This window comes from Lepidochelys olivacea (assembly GCF_965140295.1).
Source record: "Lepidochelys olivacea isolate rLepOli2 genome assembly, chromosome: 5".
NCBI lineage: Eukaryota > Metazoa > Chordata > Testudines > Cheloniidae > Lepidochelys > Lepidochelys olivacea.
The window spans coordinates 22,007,141-22,024,454 of NC_140415.1; the positions used below are offsets into that span (position 1 = coordinate 22,007,141).

At 40.2% G+C, this 17,314-nt stretch overlaps 1 protein-coding gene across 1 annotated transcript in view; it reads right to left on the reverse strand.

Moving 5' to 3' along the window:
• Nucleotides 1-17,314, reverse strand: part of ALPK2 (alpha kinase 2) — a gene marked incomplete at its 5' end in the record, with an annotated part of 68,339 nt that overhangs the window by 21,552 nt on the left and 29,473 nt on the right. Inside the window, 6 exon segments of the mRNA XM_084629621.1 lie at nt 925-1,013; nt 1,117-1,391; nt 5,815-5,850; nt 5,951-6,078; nt 8,644-8,791; nt 12,963-15,572. Coding sequence (XP_084485747.1) covers nt 925-1,013; nt 1,117-1,391; nt 5,815-5,850; nt 5,951-6,078; nt 8,644-8,791; nt 12,963-15,572 — 3,286 coding nt within the window.

Below are 17,314 nucleotides of genomic sequence, written 5' to 3' on the forward strand. Positions count from 1 at the left end.
TGTTCAGCTCCCTTTGGGTCAGTATCTAGATATGTTTTATTTCACTGTTTCCAAATGGAATCATCTTTCACTATATAGAGAGACTACTGGGAAAATAGTTAACTCATCCACTCTAATCTTTTTCAGTGATTCAGATGCAGCTGAAGCAGATATCTTATGTCATCTAGAAGGAGATGGAGACTTAGGCTGCTCACAGGCATGTGAGATTTATCCTTGAGGTGAGTCATGGACAGGTGGAATTTCAACCATCCTTAGGGCATCTGACTATGTATGGTAGCCATACACATGAACAGCAAATCCTTTGAAAAAGATCCGAGTTATCTGTTGCAAAATTCACGAGGTGTCACTTCCCAACCTGAGGCGCAGCGATGGGTCTGTCCTAAAACTACTCATCTGATCTTCACACATAGACAAACCCTCTCTCTACACTGGGACAATCCTTCGATATGAACATCCCAAACTTGGGAAGAGTCCCGAACCAGAGCTAAACTTTGTGGCTTAAGCACAAATGGGCTCAGGTGACTCATCTAAACAGAAGAGACTTAGTGCCAGCTTTCAGAAATGCTAGGGTTTTTTTGCTAGGTTTTATTTTTAATTGAGAGCTTTGGGGTTTGACTCTCATCTCCCACTGGGTTTACACTGGTGTACTTGCACTGACTTACACTGATGTAAAGAGTAACCTATATAAGTGAGATCGGAATTAGGCCCTCTGCTTCTGAATCTCTGGTACTCACTGGATTTTACTCTTTTTCTCTATAATTGGAAGAAAGAATCATTCTTACCATTTCATCATTACCAAGTATGATCTAAGATATGACTGCAGTGGTACCCCATATGTTCTCAGCATGCCTGTTTTTTTCTTCCCCAGCAATATTTTCCAGGAGCCAGATGGCCAGTGTAGCTCAGAATAATATATATACTCACTCTGGCACTTCTCCAAAGCCTTCCAAAGATTCTGCTTCTGCTGCATATATCTTGGCGTACTCTCTTGCAGTATTTTGAACATAGCATTCCTATATTACAAACAGGAATGCCAATGTAGCGTTACTGAAAACATTTAAATTTCAAAGCCAGCTCTTCCCACAATGTTTGTTTACAGAGGAAAATGGAGTTTACCTGCATTGCCAGTTTGTAGTTCTTCTGAACAAGTTCATCCTTGGTTTTGGTCCCATATGAAATAGCAGTGTGCACTTTAAGAACACAGGGATGACCGGGGCTGAATATAGGCACTAGGCCTTGCATCACTTTACTTCGAAATGCTTTCCGGTGCACCCCTTCGCCAAAGTGTAACTCTTCTGTTACTATTCTTCCATGCAGGTTGCCACCGAAATAGCTATCGCTGAGGAAGTCTTCTCTGAATATGAGCTGAATGAATTCAATCTCTTCCAAACCTAAACCACAATGAAACTGTGTTCTGTACAGCATCTTTCCATATACACAGTAAATTGCAAAGAAAGAGACTGTTGAGAGTGAAAAGAAAAGAATAGGGGAAAGGTGGAAAGAAGGTTCTGATGGGGAAAGAGAAGCAGAAGAGAATGCTGAGACACTATGGAGGGACAGAGAGGGAATCATACTGATGGAGTAGAGATGGAATTAGAGAGCTACAAGGTCCATGAGGTAGGCTGGAGCAAATCCACAATGGATTTTAAAAACAAGAAGGGCAGTTTTGAACTGGATCCTCAAATGTACATGAAGCCACTACAGTTGCTTGAGAACCTGAAGTTGGTAGTGGAGATGATTTGTTTCAAATTTTTTGGTCCTGCGAGAAGGCAGGAAAGTTGGGCCATTGAGTCTACAAAATACACACACAGCTAGGGTGTGCTCCATTTGCATGTGTGATTGCACGCCTAACCTCCCTGCAAATCAGGCCTAATCTTTTTAGAAAAGCTTGAAGACGTGAGGTTGTTGTCGATTCTGCTTTAGCTTATTTTACAATTTGAAAAACAATGTTTAAAAATTAACTTTAGCTTTCAGATTTCTTCAGTGCAGAAACCATGTTTACCTGTGTGCTTGTACAGCACCTGGTTCAAGGAGGTCCCGATCTGGACCAGGTACTACCATAATATAAATAATAATTATAGCATCAATAACGTTTTTCAGATCAGTCCCAGAGCTGCAGAATTACATGCTAAATCATGTATCTTGAATAGTTGTGTTTTAAAGAGGTAAGCACTAGGTTAAAGATCAATTAGAAATGAAAGAAGATAATAGGAGGACTAGGAGGGATGGTCTAGGTAATACTTAGTCGTGCCTCAGTGCAGGGACTGGACTTGATGACCTATCGAGTCCTTTCCAGTCCTCCATTTCCATGATTCTATGACTTTTATTCCACAGGTGGTTTTGTGTAGACTCAGGTTCTCCATAAAATATTGTGTCACATTCATCTGTGGGGTAACTGCATTGATTTCAGTGGGGGTGACACTAGGCATAAATTTGAACCATGGTTTCTCAAACTGTTACCTGTGGATTTTATAGGTAGCACTGAGATGACGAACATCTGCTTAAGTTTGTTAAAACTGAATAAAACTGCAGAATTACTGACTTCAATTTTCCAAATGTGTGGAATAACGTTATCAAGAAAATACAGACAAAATATTGGAGGAAGAAGAAGCAGGGAAATACAAAAAGAGTAAAAGAAAAAACCGAAGTGGGGAAAAGGGAAAGATTATAGAGGAAAACGAACTAAAAATTCTACCTACGTTTCAGATCTGCAGAGTGGGGTGACTAGATGTCCCGATATTAGGGACTTTGTCTTATATAGACAACTATACTCCCTGCCCCCTGAAAAAAAAAAAGTATCCCAATTTTTGTCATTTGCTATCTGGTCACTCTACTGCAGAGTTACGCAGAGTGAGGACTACTCTCATCTCTCTATGTGCACACAACTTCTCCCGTGTTAATGAAAAGTGAGAGAAGAAAACCTAAAGCCCTAAGTGCGCAGTACAAAGTCTTTCCTCTTACTAAAGTGACTGTCTCTGATGTAGACGATGTAAACCTTTGACTCCCTTTGAAGCAAAGAATGAACAGTGTATGTATATATACAGTGCTATAATAAAAGGGCTCCTTATCTCCAATTATAGTTCTTTTATCAAGTTATACAGCATTGCTAGATGAAAAGCCCTCCATTTGTTTGAAAGAGGAAGTGAATGATTAATTCTACTCCACAAAGAGAAACAAGAAAAAAATCAACCATCTGAATGAAGTAGTTGACTAGTACAGTATGTTCAGAAATGATAAATCAATTTGCAAAGCGTTGTCTATCTTTAGCACATGCATAGCAAGATGTGCCGGTCTGATTAAATAAAAGATAACACATGGGGAAAATATTCCAGATCTCCATGCTTGCCCTTCTCCTTGGGTAAAGTTACACAGCAGACAACTTGCAAATACCATGTGTTCAAATAGCACTAGAAGATTTTATGCCAGAATATTTTATTACTCCTCTTTTTTTCTCCTTCTTTATCACTGTGACGTTGCAGTGGTATTTCACTATTTACTGTGTGTGAAGTGACAATGCACCAAATGCATCGAAAGTATCTGTCCATTTAACTCAAACTGTTTTATACTACAGGAATTCCATAAAACGCACAATTCTGCAAACTCCCATTAGCTTTAAGAGGAATTTTGCCTTTATTGGGACAGCAAGGGGCAACGCATAATGGGAAAGAACTCTCCAAGAAACATTGCACTGATGACTGATCTATGAGGTCTGAAGGCATTTCTGGTGCAAGAGGAAACAATGATTTATAGTGTATTAATGGTATAATGAAAAAGGATTCAGGGTCAAAGCTAATTTAATCTCTGATGAGTGTTGTGTCTCGGGCTGCACCTTGGAAACACTAACATATCATAGGACTGGAAGGGACCTCGAGAGGTCACTGAGTCCAGTACCCTGCACTCATGGCAGAACTAAGTATTATCTCTATCATCCCTGACAGGTATTTGTTTAACCTGCTCTTAAAAATCTCCAAGAGATTCCACAATCTCTCTAGGCAATTTATTCCAGTGCTTAACCACCCTGACAGTTAGAAAGTTTTTCCTAATATCCAACCTAAACCATCCTTGTTGCAATTTAAGCCCATTGCTTTTTGTCTTGTCCTCATAGGTTAAGGAGAACAACCAGACCTACAGATACATAACCATACCCAAGCCACAACTCCGGAGCTGAACACCTCTGAAGTTTGGAAAAATTCAAAATACCAAACCAGATCTGACTGTTGTAACTGGCCCCAGCTATAAAATGGTCAAATGGGCTAAATCCTCTGCTCAGATGCTCCTGAATATCAGAGTGTTTACACTCCAGACCTGAATTTTATTGATAAGTGCATTCACCAAGATATGTGAGATGCATTGTGCATGTTGGATTAGAATATGCACCTATGTGATCCCCCACCACGGTTAATCTGAGTTTTTGAAAATCAAGCTGTATGATCTATCTATCTATCTATCTATCTATCTATCTATCTATCTATCTATCTATCTATCTATCTATCTATCTTATGATGATTTTGCTGTATGATTAGGTAATCATCCAGAATTACTGCCTTAAGGTTACTGGTCTAGTGGTTGGGGGAGTCTGGCCCTAGCCCCACCCCTTCTGGGGGCCTAGAGTGCCCCCCCTTCCCGCCACCTTGCCCAGGACCCAGGCTGCCTATTAAGCTCATTAAGTTACTTTCACCCCTGTCTGAGGAGGTGACCTGATAACAGTCCTCAAATACATTAAAGGTTTTTATAAAGAGGATGGGAACAATTGTTTTCCTTGTCCACTGAAGATAGGACAAGAAGTAATGGGCTTCATTTGCAGGATGAGAGAGTTAGATTAGATATTAAGAAAAATATGGGTGGTTAAACTCTGGAATAGACTTCCAAAGGAGGTTGTGCAAAACCCATCATTGGAGGTTTTTAAGACAATCATCTATCAGGGATGGTCTAGGTTTATTTGGTCCTGCCTCAGTGCAGGGTGCTGTACTCGGTAACTCCTCAAGGTCCTTTCCGGCACTACATTTTTATAATTCTATAAAAATTGTAAATCTGAGAGTTAGTATCCCAAACAAACTTTGTATTTTTAAAAATGTTGTTTTTTCCCTACTATGTATCTTTTGACTTGTGTGTGTAAAGGGAGGTGTTTTGGTGTGCAAAAGATGACTGCAAGCTTTTGTGGATGCACTAATTTCCCCTGAGACAATTTAAAAGACATAACTTCCTCGCTAAAGATGTGTTGCAAAGAATGATTCTGTTCCTGATTCTAGAACAGCCAGCATCACACACACACACCAGTTCATTCCGCGGATCACGGGAGGGAGAACTGTAAGAATCATGACTGCATGTGCAAACTGGGTGATCTGACATGAACATAGCTGTTCAAGCACCTCATTTACCATTTGCAAGTGCAATCTGATTTGCATATGAAACCACTGCAGTTGTGCACATAAATATGTACATTTTTGTTCATGTTTTTGTTTGGATCTTGTCTGAAAATTCTTGCCATAAGTTCATCTCTGGGACCATTCTTAAAGTGGTAACTTTTCTCATCATTTATTTTTACATTAAGAGAAATTAAATAGGGCCAGATCCACTGAAACAATCAGGCCACTTTGATGATGCAAAGCTTGGTTTAACTATCTGGTTATCATTATACAGCTGCTTTGTATCACCAGAGCAATGCAAAGAACTAACAAACCTGGTCCTTTACCTTCAGGAGCCTGATAACTTCCATACCTACAAATTTATTGTTGACTTTCATTTATATTTTATTGACAAAAGTGTGCCAAATAGAAAGGGTAGGTATTTGAAACAAACAATGAATGTATTTACCTTCAATATCCTGATAACTTGAAAGATGTTTCAATACTGCAAGGGAACAAAAGGAAAGAAACGCTGTAGTGACATAGAATTCAAATGGCGTCTGTCATTGTTCTTATAACTTGAAAGCCAGTGTGCTGGGATTTACCTTCTGAGGTCAGGTTAAATTCAGCAGTCACCTTTCCATAAACATTCTTCAAGCAGCAATAATACAATCCCTGGTCTTTTATGCTAGTTTGAACTATTGCCAAAGACACTGGCGAATCATCCCCTGCACTGGAATAGAAGTTGTTAACATTTGCAGTTTAGTCTTTTAAAACATTTTTTCTAACCAACTTACTCAGAACCACCCGATTTTTTGGACTAATTAATGCTGCAAAGAGCATGATTCAGAGGGGATGTGAATAGATTTGATATGTTTTTTCAACCCCCCACTTGGAAGCATCCAGCCTGTTTTGTATTGCCTAGTAGATTTTTTTTCATCATATCCTGAGAGAAAACAATACTTTTACCAAACCTACACAGAACCTGATTATATTACAATATTAGAATCTCTTATCAGTTTCCAATATTCATATTGCTTTCACAGGTAAACCTGCTATGGCAGGAAGGACATGTGTATTGGGGAACATGACACTAGCAGTCATAAGAGAGAATGTTTTCTGTAGTCTCTTAACAGAGCATGTAAAGTATATTTTCTTGTAGACTAAGAAACAAATACTGTTGATTGGATATTCAGAACAGCTCTGCATGGAAATAGAGTGTATCGTTCCAAAGAAACATGTATAGGTATTGGATATTGGTAGGGACCACTTTTTGACATGAATGAGAACAAAGGGAGTTGTGCTTGCTGACATCGGGGCTGAATTTGACTCTGTGTGTGTGAGACTAAGTCTGGTGAATTGGCACCTTATATTTTATCTTTGAGCGTATGCTTAACTTTAAGCAAGTGCTTAAGGCCAGCCCTACTCAGCAATGCGTGCGAGCACCCATTGACTTGACTTCAATCAGAGTTAAGAATGTGTGTAAGTGTTCTGCTGAATTGGGGCCCTAGGTCAATAATAATCTTTAGTTTCCTCTTCCCAAGTTGAATACACAATATGGATTCCCCATCTCTTTTCCCTGGGTCCCCAGATCTTTTTCCTTTTCCCTAGTCGCCTCTCATCTCTCCTCCTTTCCCTGGGTTCCTTACCTCTTTCTTTCCCTTGATTTCTCCTCCTCTCTTTATTGACTACTCAACCCTTCCCAATTCTTTTCCTCCACCCTTTTCTAGGGAAGGAAATGTTTTTTCTGGCTATCTGGCCTCATGCAGCTCATGCTTTAGCAATAAACCCCTGGATTGTTGCCTGCACTGCAACTACTCTGTGTCCACACACCTCTTCCTGGTAAAGTGGAGCACCCTAGTTAGCCACCTGCAGCATCCAGTCTATATTTAAAGCTGATCTTGTTTAGGACTAGTAATAAGTTGTCCAGCCGTTCTCTCCTTTCCCTCTTAATTCATATTATATATTTGGCACTCTGCAGCATCATTTCCCATGGAGGAGCTAGGAATGGCACATCTGATGTGATCTGGTGAGTATTGTGGACCTGCTTAGTTACTCTACTAGTACATGCCCTCAGCTATGCTAACCCCCATTTTCATGTCACTCTTGGATCACTGTTGCTTAGTGCTGTAATGCTATTTTTGGAAGGGCTGCTTTCCAAGAACAGTGAAGTTCAAGATGTCAAAACCCACAGGCTCAAATACCTATCTTTTAACCTTTATTATTTACTAATTGTATTACAGTAGTGCCCAGAGATGCCCTATCAGCATCGGGTTCCCACTGTATTTGATGTTGTATTAGTGTACAGTCTATGACAGGCCATAAACTGAAAAGCATACTGTCTATATGGTGACAAGACTAGGGGTACAAGGTCTAGGTTTAGTTGCTCCTGCCTCATTGCAGGGGTCTGGGCTAGATGATCTCTCAAGGTCTTTTGCAGTCCTACATTTCTGTGATTTTATGCATACGTCTCCACTGCAATTAAAAAACAAACAAACAGTGGCACCAAGTCTCAGAGGCTGGGTCAAAGGGACATATTTGTAAAGGTATTTAGGTGCCTACACACGCTTAGTGGGATTTTCAGAAGGATAGGTGCTTAACTCTTCTGAATAGATAAAGCTTTCATTGTCTATTTTTCTCAGTACACTGCTGCTCAGCCACCCTGATATAATTTAATTGGCTGGGTTAAGGAGTCAGGTAATTTTTGCTCATACCCAACCCTTGTCGGTTTAAAGCAGGGCTTTGGACCGGAGCCTGGAGCTGGAGTGCAGAGCAGCTCCGGAGCAGTGGAGCTGCAGGTTTTTGCCTGGAGCTGGAGTGGAGCCAGAGCACAGCTCCAAAGCCCTGGTTTAAAGGACCATTTAAAACAGAATTTAAGTTCAAAAGATGTGACCTCTCCTGTTCGTCAAAGAAGCTGCTCACTGCCTATTGCTGCTTTTATTAGGTTTCAGAGATTCATATCTCCCAGTTTCTCATATCTTAGCCAGACTTGTTTATATTGTTTGGCCCAGCTGCTGGAATTTCACCTTAGCATGATCTTGCACAGTAGTTGACAGTCTGATGGGAACAGATATGAAACAGCTAAAGCAAGCAGACTGGAACTACCTTGAATGAGGGAAACAATGTCTGATATTAATACACTCTGCAAAATCTGACTATTTTGTTTTAGTCAGTATATTGCCCCAGTCATATCACTTCAGTTCTCTCACCAAGAGTTTATCATTGGACCATTTAATTTTCCCCCTCAAAAGATAATCTACAAATATTTCAGGAAGTGCCAGTTAGGATCCCTCCTTACCTTCTATTCACTTGAGCTAGTAACTTTGAATCTTTAATCCATGTAACGGTGGAGTCTTCATGAATTTCCCCAAACTGACAGCATAATTTAATATTTCCAGAACAATCAGGGAACAGCTCAGCATGGATTTTCTTCAGTAACTTGGGGGCTTGAAATGAAATATCCACAGTTAAGAATCAGAAAATAATATGACTACTTTGCCATTTTAAAGGGACCTGAAAATGTCAGCTATATAAATTTAAATGGGTAAAAGAATTTAAAATATTTAGGAATAAATATTAAAGCAAATTACCCTCCAATGTGGAATAAAATAATAAAAGACTTGGAGGAATGGAACAAATATGAAATTTCTTGGCTAGGTAGGGTAGCCTTGGTAAAGATGAATGTCCTCCCAAAGTTATTATTTTTTTCAGTGCATCCCTGTTGGTATCCCTGAAATGACATTAAAAACATGTCAGGATGCACTATTAAAATTCATATGGACACATAAATGACAAAGGGTGAGTTTTAAAGTTCTGTAACAGCCTACAAAGTGGCATGGACTAGCTTTCCCTAATTTGGCTTATCATTATGCATCACAATAAGAAATGTGATCTGCTGGGTTAACAATTGAACATGCAAACACCGGGTAAAATGAGAATAAGGCTGGAGCTATTTATAATGAATGGGTTAAAATGAAATGTAGGTCACCAAAAATAGAATATCACTCATTCATCCAGACTACCTTAGTAGCGTTGGATATATTTTCTAAATTCCTATTGCCAAGGCCCTCCCCTTAGCTATTTTCATTTATAATGAGGAAAATATCCCTAGGAAATATCAAAGAGACTGTTCATTGTTGGTAAGAGCTGAGATTACTCAATTCAGACAGCTGTTCTTGGGTCCTGATTAGAAATAATACCAAGAGAGATGTAATAATGTAAATAATATAAAGATCCCATATTTTCAATATTGGAAAGTCAAAGATTTTGCTGTGAAATCTGGATATTAGGTGGCCCTATTTACCCCTTAAACCCATTTGAGGAGTTGATGCAGGAGCAAGCAGGAACAAAATATTTAATTTCTAAAATATATACAATTTTGAGTGAAAAGGACATTGATAAGAAAACAACCCAGATGAAAAGATGGGTGACGGGTTTGGACAAAGAAATTATTTTGGATGAGTGTGTCTCTACGTGGGTAAGGGGATATACATCTACAATTTGTGTAGCTCCTAAAGAATTTTTTAAATAAATAATTGTATAGATAGCATTGGACTCCAGTTAAGTAAGTTCCATCATACTTTTGCTACTAGGGAGGTACTTTGTTGGCAGGGTTATGGGGAAAGGGGAATATACTTGCACATGTGGTGGTTGTGTCCAGGAATTAGATGGTTTGGGGATGAAATTATTAAAGAGATTCCTCTTATGACAAAATGCTAGCTTCTTAGAGATCCCCTGACCTGCTTACTTAATATATTTTAAACAGAAGGACACATTAATTTCTTCTTTTTTGTTAGCAGCTAGACTTTTTATTGTACATTGTGAAAATGCATAATCCCTCTTATGGAATTGTGGTATAGTAGAATATGCAATTGAAAAGCTTTCCCATCAAGTACATACACTAGAGAAGTGGCAACAAGAGGATAGGTATTTAGAAATTTGGTCACTCTTTCTAGCATTCTGAAAAGGAAGGTTCCTCAGCCAGCAAGCTGGAATCGTTTGCCAGGTTCTTTGAATACTGAATAAGTTATAAGTAATGTACAATGTAGTATGTTAAAACGTTATTGTAACTTTGCTTTAATACATTTTTTCAAAAAGTCATAACGTAAAAATAGCACATTCTTATTTAACACACCTTCTCCCGGATTAAAGGGCCAGTCAGTTAAACTATAATAAAGCTGCACAGGTACCACTGAGGTGTAATAATGTGTACATAATGTGGTTACCCAACTAGCACTGATTTTGCCTAAACTCCTTTAGTTAGTGAGCGGAATCCTTATTGCTATTGATGATGTGAGAGAGGAAAGATAGCAGACTGACTCTCAGATTCCAAGTGGAGTTTGCTGTTGTTTAAAAACAAAAACAATCATCCTCATCAAACAAAACCCCCATATTTTTACTCATAAGTTGAGGGTATTTGAACTGGAAATGACTGAGAAACAATAAACATGAAACCTCAAATTTTTACAGAGTTGTGTTTCAGAGTAGAATTGCCCTCTAAAGCCCTGATTCTGTTAGTTACTTAAGTATGTGCTTAACTTTAAGCGAGTGAGTAGCTCTATTGAAGTCAATGGCCAACATTTAAGAGTTTAGTGATAATGGGACCCTCAGCTATTGGATGTTCAACTTGAAATGCCTGAAAGAGGTGTGATTTTCAGAAAGTGCTGAGCAATCAACTTCTGAAAATCAGGCCCCTCTATGGTGCTGCAAGTTGGGTGTTCAAAACTGAGACACCCAAAATCACTAGCCACTTAAATCTTGGCCAGTGAGACTACTCACAAGCTTAAAATTAGGCACATGCTTGAAGTACCTTACTGAAGCATGCGTAAAGTTGTGCAGGAAGAGTGTGACAGAGATAGAAATAGAACTTAGAACTCCTAACTCCCAGTCTTAACCACAGGCCATTCCTCTATGGACCAAAAAGAAGAGAATTACTACACCAGAACTGATTCGCCCCATTATCAATACTATACTAACTGTTGACATGTTAGTTCCATGTAGTAACCATAGGTTTAAATCAAAGTGGTTCAGATGCAGATGTATAAAACCTGCCCAGTCTGCTGTATGCTTGGACATTTGCAGAACAATCTCTGAATAATATTTCATTTAAATATTATTCTGAAATATACAGAACCCAAACAGATGTTTTTAGTACCTACATTCTACATGGCCGACATTATTTGAGGATTGGGCAAATCCTTCCCCCTTTCTTAATGCACTAGGCCCTCTTGTAACTTCCGGTTTGCCTACATTGTCAATTACAGACACTGACAGGACTGCAGCTATACAACAGACCTCCCTGCACAAAGTTCCCAATCAGAACTAGTCATTTATTGTGCCTGCTACAGCACATCTCCCTTAATCCCCTTTTATGGTCATTGCTAGCACAAACATTGTCATGCAAAGAAGACATCTGTTCTACCACCTATAAACACAGGAATGCATTCAATTAAATAAGTGATTAGCGAAAGCAGAGAGTGTAGTTGCTTCCTACGTCAACGGAAGGGGTTTTTCCATCAATGCAAGTAAGCCACCTCTCCAAGAGGCAGTAGCTAGGTTGACAGAAGAATTCCTCCATTGAACTAGCTGCAACAGTGAGGGGTAGGTCAACCTAGCTACGTTGCCCAGGCTCTGAAATTTGTCACAACCCTGAGTGATGTAGCTAGGTCGACCTAGGTCTTAGTTGTAGAGCCTTCAAACAGATTGCTAGCTTGCTTAGAATCTTTGAACAGCTTGTTAGCCTCCTTCCAGTCACTCTCCACCCCTGCTCTCATGCCTTACCTCTTAATGATTTAAATGTAGTTTGTGTTACAACAGGAATGTGAAATATAATGTTAAAAAATGAAAAGAAAAGCTTGGACCCAGCAAAATCTTATATTGACCATAAATGCTTAATTGTGTTGCTTTTACGCTACTGCCATTTTGTGTTTTATCCTTCCAGATTGTAAGCTCTTTGGGACAGAAACTGTGGGCCTGGTTCTCATTTTATTTACACTGGTTTAATGCCTGTTTAACTTCATTGACTCAGCAGAGTCACTCAGGATTTATACTGGTGTAAGCAAGCGCAGAATTGGGCCTTTTGTCATCTTACATTTCTGCAAAGTGTTATGCATATCCACAGCATTATATAAATAACAGTAATAGGTTACCAGCAGTATAAACACTTTAGGTCCCCAACACAGTATAATTATATTGGGGACACACAGGGTGGTGGCACAATTGTGAAACCAACCCATTGCAGGAATAGAATAACATGATACTACTGTGTTTGCTATTATATTGCATGGATTCTGTTGGAATAATCATAATGTACTTTATGTTCCTGAGCCTTGACTTGAACAGAGGAAACTACATTATAAAAGGCATAAAAATTAATAAAATATGATACATTTATCATCTAAGGGGAGCCAGGGACTGAACAGATTTGCAGCATGGCATAGTAGTGGTTATTACTTCAGAGAATGGACATTTTCATACATTAATGCATGACATCTCTAGCTGATTTAGTTTAGCTGAAGGAGTCTTGTGGTGTGTTGGAAATTTCTTTGAAATTTATACTGTAGTCTGAGGGATGTGAAAGAAAAAAAAATCAACAATAGGGAGACAGCTCCCTCCTACCTTTGTTGGTTTTTTTAGCAGGTAGTTTTCTTTGCTCTTCCCTCTCTTTCCTCTGAATTATGCCTGCATTAGCTTTCAGGGCATTTTTAATGCAACTGGAGTTCTTGCTGAGGTTTTCCTTTGCTTCTAGTCGGGGTTTCTTAGACAGCACCTTTGACATCATTTTCTTCTTACCCCCATCAGCCGAATGTCCACTGTTTGCTGTTTCTTGCTGACACTTAATGTCCTCAGGCCCAACAAGTAAGGGCTTGCAGGGTTTTGACCCTTCTTGCGTTTTTGTCCTCTCTTCTCTTAGTGTGAATGGATCAGCTGTGGTCAATGCTAAAGAGCACTGCTGAGATTTGCTCTGTGGCAGCTCCTCCTGGAAATGTTGGCTGTTTTCTGAGGCATATGTTGGGAGCCTAACCAAACCCCCTGTTACACGGTCTGATGCAATCATGTTTTGACTCCTGCCAGCTGTGAATTGTCTGGTTTTATGATGTTCAGTAGAGTTAGTTGTATTTCCACCCCTGTACGTATTACAGGGTGTTCCAATTTGCTGAGCGGAAGGAGTCAGGGATGGATTGGACTGTCCAGTACAATAACTTGTAATATGTTCTTCTTCCTCTGGAGTAATCAAGGCACGCATATAAGGCTCCACTTCACCTTCACCTAGGCTATATTCAATGGCTTCTTGAATTTGTTCTGTTTTCTTTTCACACAAGATGGTTTCATCCTTGTTTTCTTCAGCTGTTCTAGGGCATTGACGCTGCAATAGTTCAGGTGTAGTTCCCAACTTGTTCAAATTTTCATTCCCCTTAATTACCATTTGTGTGGATTCAGACTGCACTAGGCTTTCTACCCTGGAGTATCCCTTTGCCAGTGTGTTGATACTGGATCCTTCTGTTTGGCTCATAGGTTCTAAAGAGACAGATAAAGTTTCTCGTAAGTTCGTATGTTGGGTGCAAAGGATGGAACTATCCACCTTGTCACCAACATCTTTACAGTCTTGACTTGCAGTACTATTATTTTCATTCCCAACACATGTTATAGGCTGAAAGAAGCTAAATGGTGCCACCGGCCCAGATTCATAAGTGGAACCTGCTGAAGAGTCCATTCTTAACTTTCTCCCAATCTTGCAACCATGGTCAAGGATAATTTCATTTCCTTCTGATGCTCTGTGCTGAGAAACTAAAGGCTGAATTTCTGAAATGCTGTCCAGTCCTGGGACACCTAAAGTTGCAATATTTTGTACCTCATCTATTCCAAGATCTCTCTTTTCTCTACCCATTTTGTTTTCTTCATCTCTTGGTTTTTCTAATAAAATTTCAGTTAAAAACTGCTCCTCAGACAATGCCTTGAACACCACCTGCTGCACACCTATCTCTGTCTTATTGTTGTCTTGATCTGGATTTTTCAGTCTGTCCTCATATGTTACAGTTTCAGGACTCCTAATTAAATTATGTAGCTGTATAATGTAACTGCAGTCCTGTGCATCAGAAACACTTTGGAAATCTTTACTGTCATTATCTCTTGAAAGATGGTAAGTGCTACAGTTACTGTCATTTTGTACATTCAGGTCTGATTCATTTCCTTTTTCCTGAAAATTCTCGTCAGAACATTTATTGACTTCTTTAACAGAAGAGTATTTTTCACCTGTAAATTGATTGATAGTTTCACAGGAGGAATTACTGGATAAATCTTCTTTTTGTACAAGATCAGGGAGATAAACACAATCTTTTATTTCTGGGTAGCTCTGTATAACAGGAGAGTCTTTAGTAGCTAGTTCATCTATACATTTAATTATCTGATCATTTATTAAATGTATATTCTGTTCCGTATAAGGTAATTGACGAATGTAACTATCTGGTATGTAAGTTAGGTGTTCTTGGTCTTGTTCTAAAAGATTACTTTGAGCCTTTATTAATCTGGGAGGAGATTCTGCATCATGAGACTGGAAAGAATTATTAGAAGCAAGATTTCCTTCCTGGGCAGCACTCATTTGAATAGATCCATTATCATCAGTTAATGTTTTGTTTGGCTTCTCCTCCAACCACACCTCGGCATTTAAGATATCATTTATTAAAACATGAGTGGATGGTTCTTCTATTTTATTTCCAGTGCTCGAGCCCAGGCACATACCGTCTGTTTCTCCAGTTTGTCTGAGAGAAGTGTTTCTTATGGCTGTGCCGCTACACACTTCATCTGGTTTTAGTAGGCTATCAGAATCACTGCAACCCTCCATTGCTGTTCTTCGTCCAGTTGCCAGTACTGTGACAGCTTCATTGTCTTCTGTTATATTTACTGCAGCAGAATGTTCAGTACTGGCCTCTCCGATAAAGTTCACTACTGTGGCTTTGACAACTGCAGGACTGATTTCTAAGCTCTCAAGCTTCCTGTTTTCCCATGTGAGGTGGTCGTCTGAATCCTCTTCATAAAGAGGTTTCAATAGCTTGTCATGTGCTGACGATGAATCAGAGTCTCTACACTGAGGTTCCACAGAGCCCAGAATTGCACAGCAATTTGCTTTGGGCAGATATTCATTACATGGCTCATCATAGACGGTATCTGTATCACTGTTCTCATGAGCACCACATGTTTTTCCTCTGTTCCCTTGGCCATCACTTAGCTCTGTAGGAGTCAGAACAGCACATAAAAGGTCTTGCTTATTAGTAATAGCATCAGTAATCCGGTAGAAAACAGCTAATACATCATAGAATCATAGAGTTTAAGAACAGACTAGACTAGATCATCTAGTCTGACCTTCTGTCAGGGCCACCCTTAGGATTTATGGGGTCCTACACAGTATTATTAAACTAGGGCCCCTATGCCCAACTTGCTCTTAGCAACGCAAACATAAGCTTACAGTATTGGAAAACTTACCACATGCACTTTATTAAAAACAGTTTAATTGTGCTGCTTTCACCCCAACCCCTGCACTGCACTGCCATCCTGCCCAGTGCCCCCACCCCCCTTATGCCCAGCAACCCCCATGCCCAGTGGCCCCTCACCCAGAGATCTCCACCACAGATCCCTATGCCGAACAATCTCCCACCTACAGACCTCTCCGCCCCCCGCACTGCCCAGCGCCCCTCTCACACACACACCCCCAGCTGCCCAGCACCTCATATTCCTGAGGGAAGTCAGCACCAAAAAATTAAATTCTGTGCACAATATTTTAAAATTCTGCAAATGTCAATAAATAAACGTGAAGACTCCAGCATGACAGTGGCAAGCATAGGACACTGGCTGCATGGAGGTGGGAGATCACCCTGCAGCCTTCCCTCTCCCTTCACCTCCTAGGTCAGGGACTTGGCAGTGAGATACCCCTGTGTGCATATCAAAAGGCCACAGGGAAGCATTTTACATGGTGGCTGGGATGTCAGCCATGACCCAAAATCCATTTGAATGACAAAAAAGGAAATAGCTCATACCAATGGCTGAGTCCAGCCCTCATCCAGGCCCTTGTCTGCCACCCCTCTGGGCCATCAACTCCCAAATGGCATTTCATTCTCCCTAAAATAGAGCATTTCCTCTAATCCTGAAAAGTAAAGAGGTGCTTGGGATGTGCAGTTTAATAAGAAAAGGAATTATATTCAGGCACCAGTCTTTTTTTCTGCCCTGATTTACACACCTGGTTGCCACACACGTTTCAGTGGGATTGTACTGGGTATAACTCAGCATGCAGTCCTGGGTATAACTCAGCATGCAGTTTCAACAATGCTTCACCAGTGGGGCTGGAGCCATAAGCAGCCAAGTCTCATTTGAACAGTGGCTCTTGTTTTGGATTATTTAAGGCGGTTTTTAAAGGTTTTTCCCACGGGTGAGGAAGAAAGTGCTGCATTCTTGAAGGGACCTTTAAAATCCCACTCAACTCTGCACTGTTTAGAACTCTCCCTCCTTCAAAATGCTACCAGCTTGAGAGACAGCCCTGGAGATATTTGGATCCACAAGAAAAAAAATCATGTCCCTTTTCCCTAAATAAAAGTTTTCAGCTACTCCAGCCTTGTCAAGTGCGAGTCCATCTTCCTCCCCAGCTAAGATGTTGTGCCCTCCCTTGCATTCTGCAGCCCTGATTGCTGCTTTTCTGCTCCAGATACGTTCCCCTTCTCCTTTTGTTTTAGTGTCAGTTTCCTACTGTTGACACGAGAATATTGTGAATGGGCAGGAAAAGCAAATGCCACCTTCTTTTTTTCCTATTTAACTTTCCCTCCTCCCCAGCCTGGTTATGTGTGTGCCTCTCCCTCCTCCTGGCCTGTGTCTGCTGCTGATCCCTGCTGGGGAAGGGAGGAGAGGAAAAGGTGACCATCCAAAGAGGATCTTCGGCATCTGGGCTTAAACTTCAGAGAAGAGGGAGGTGGAGTGAAAAGGAG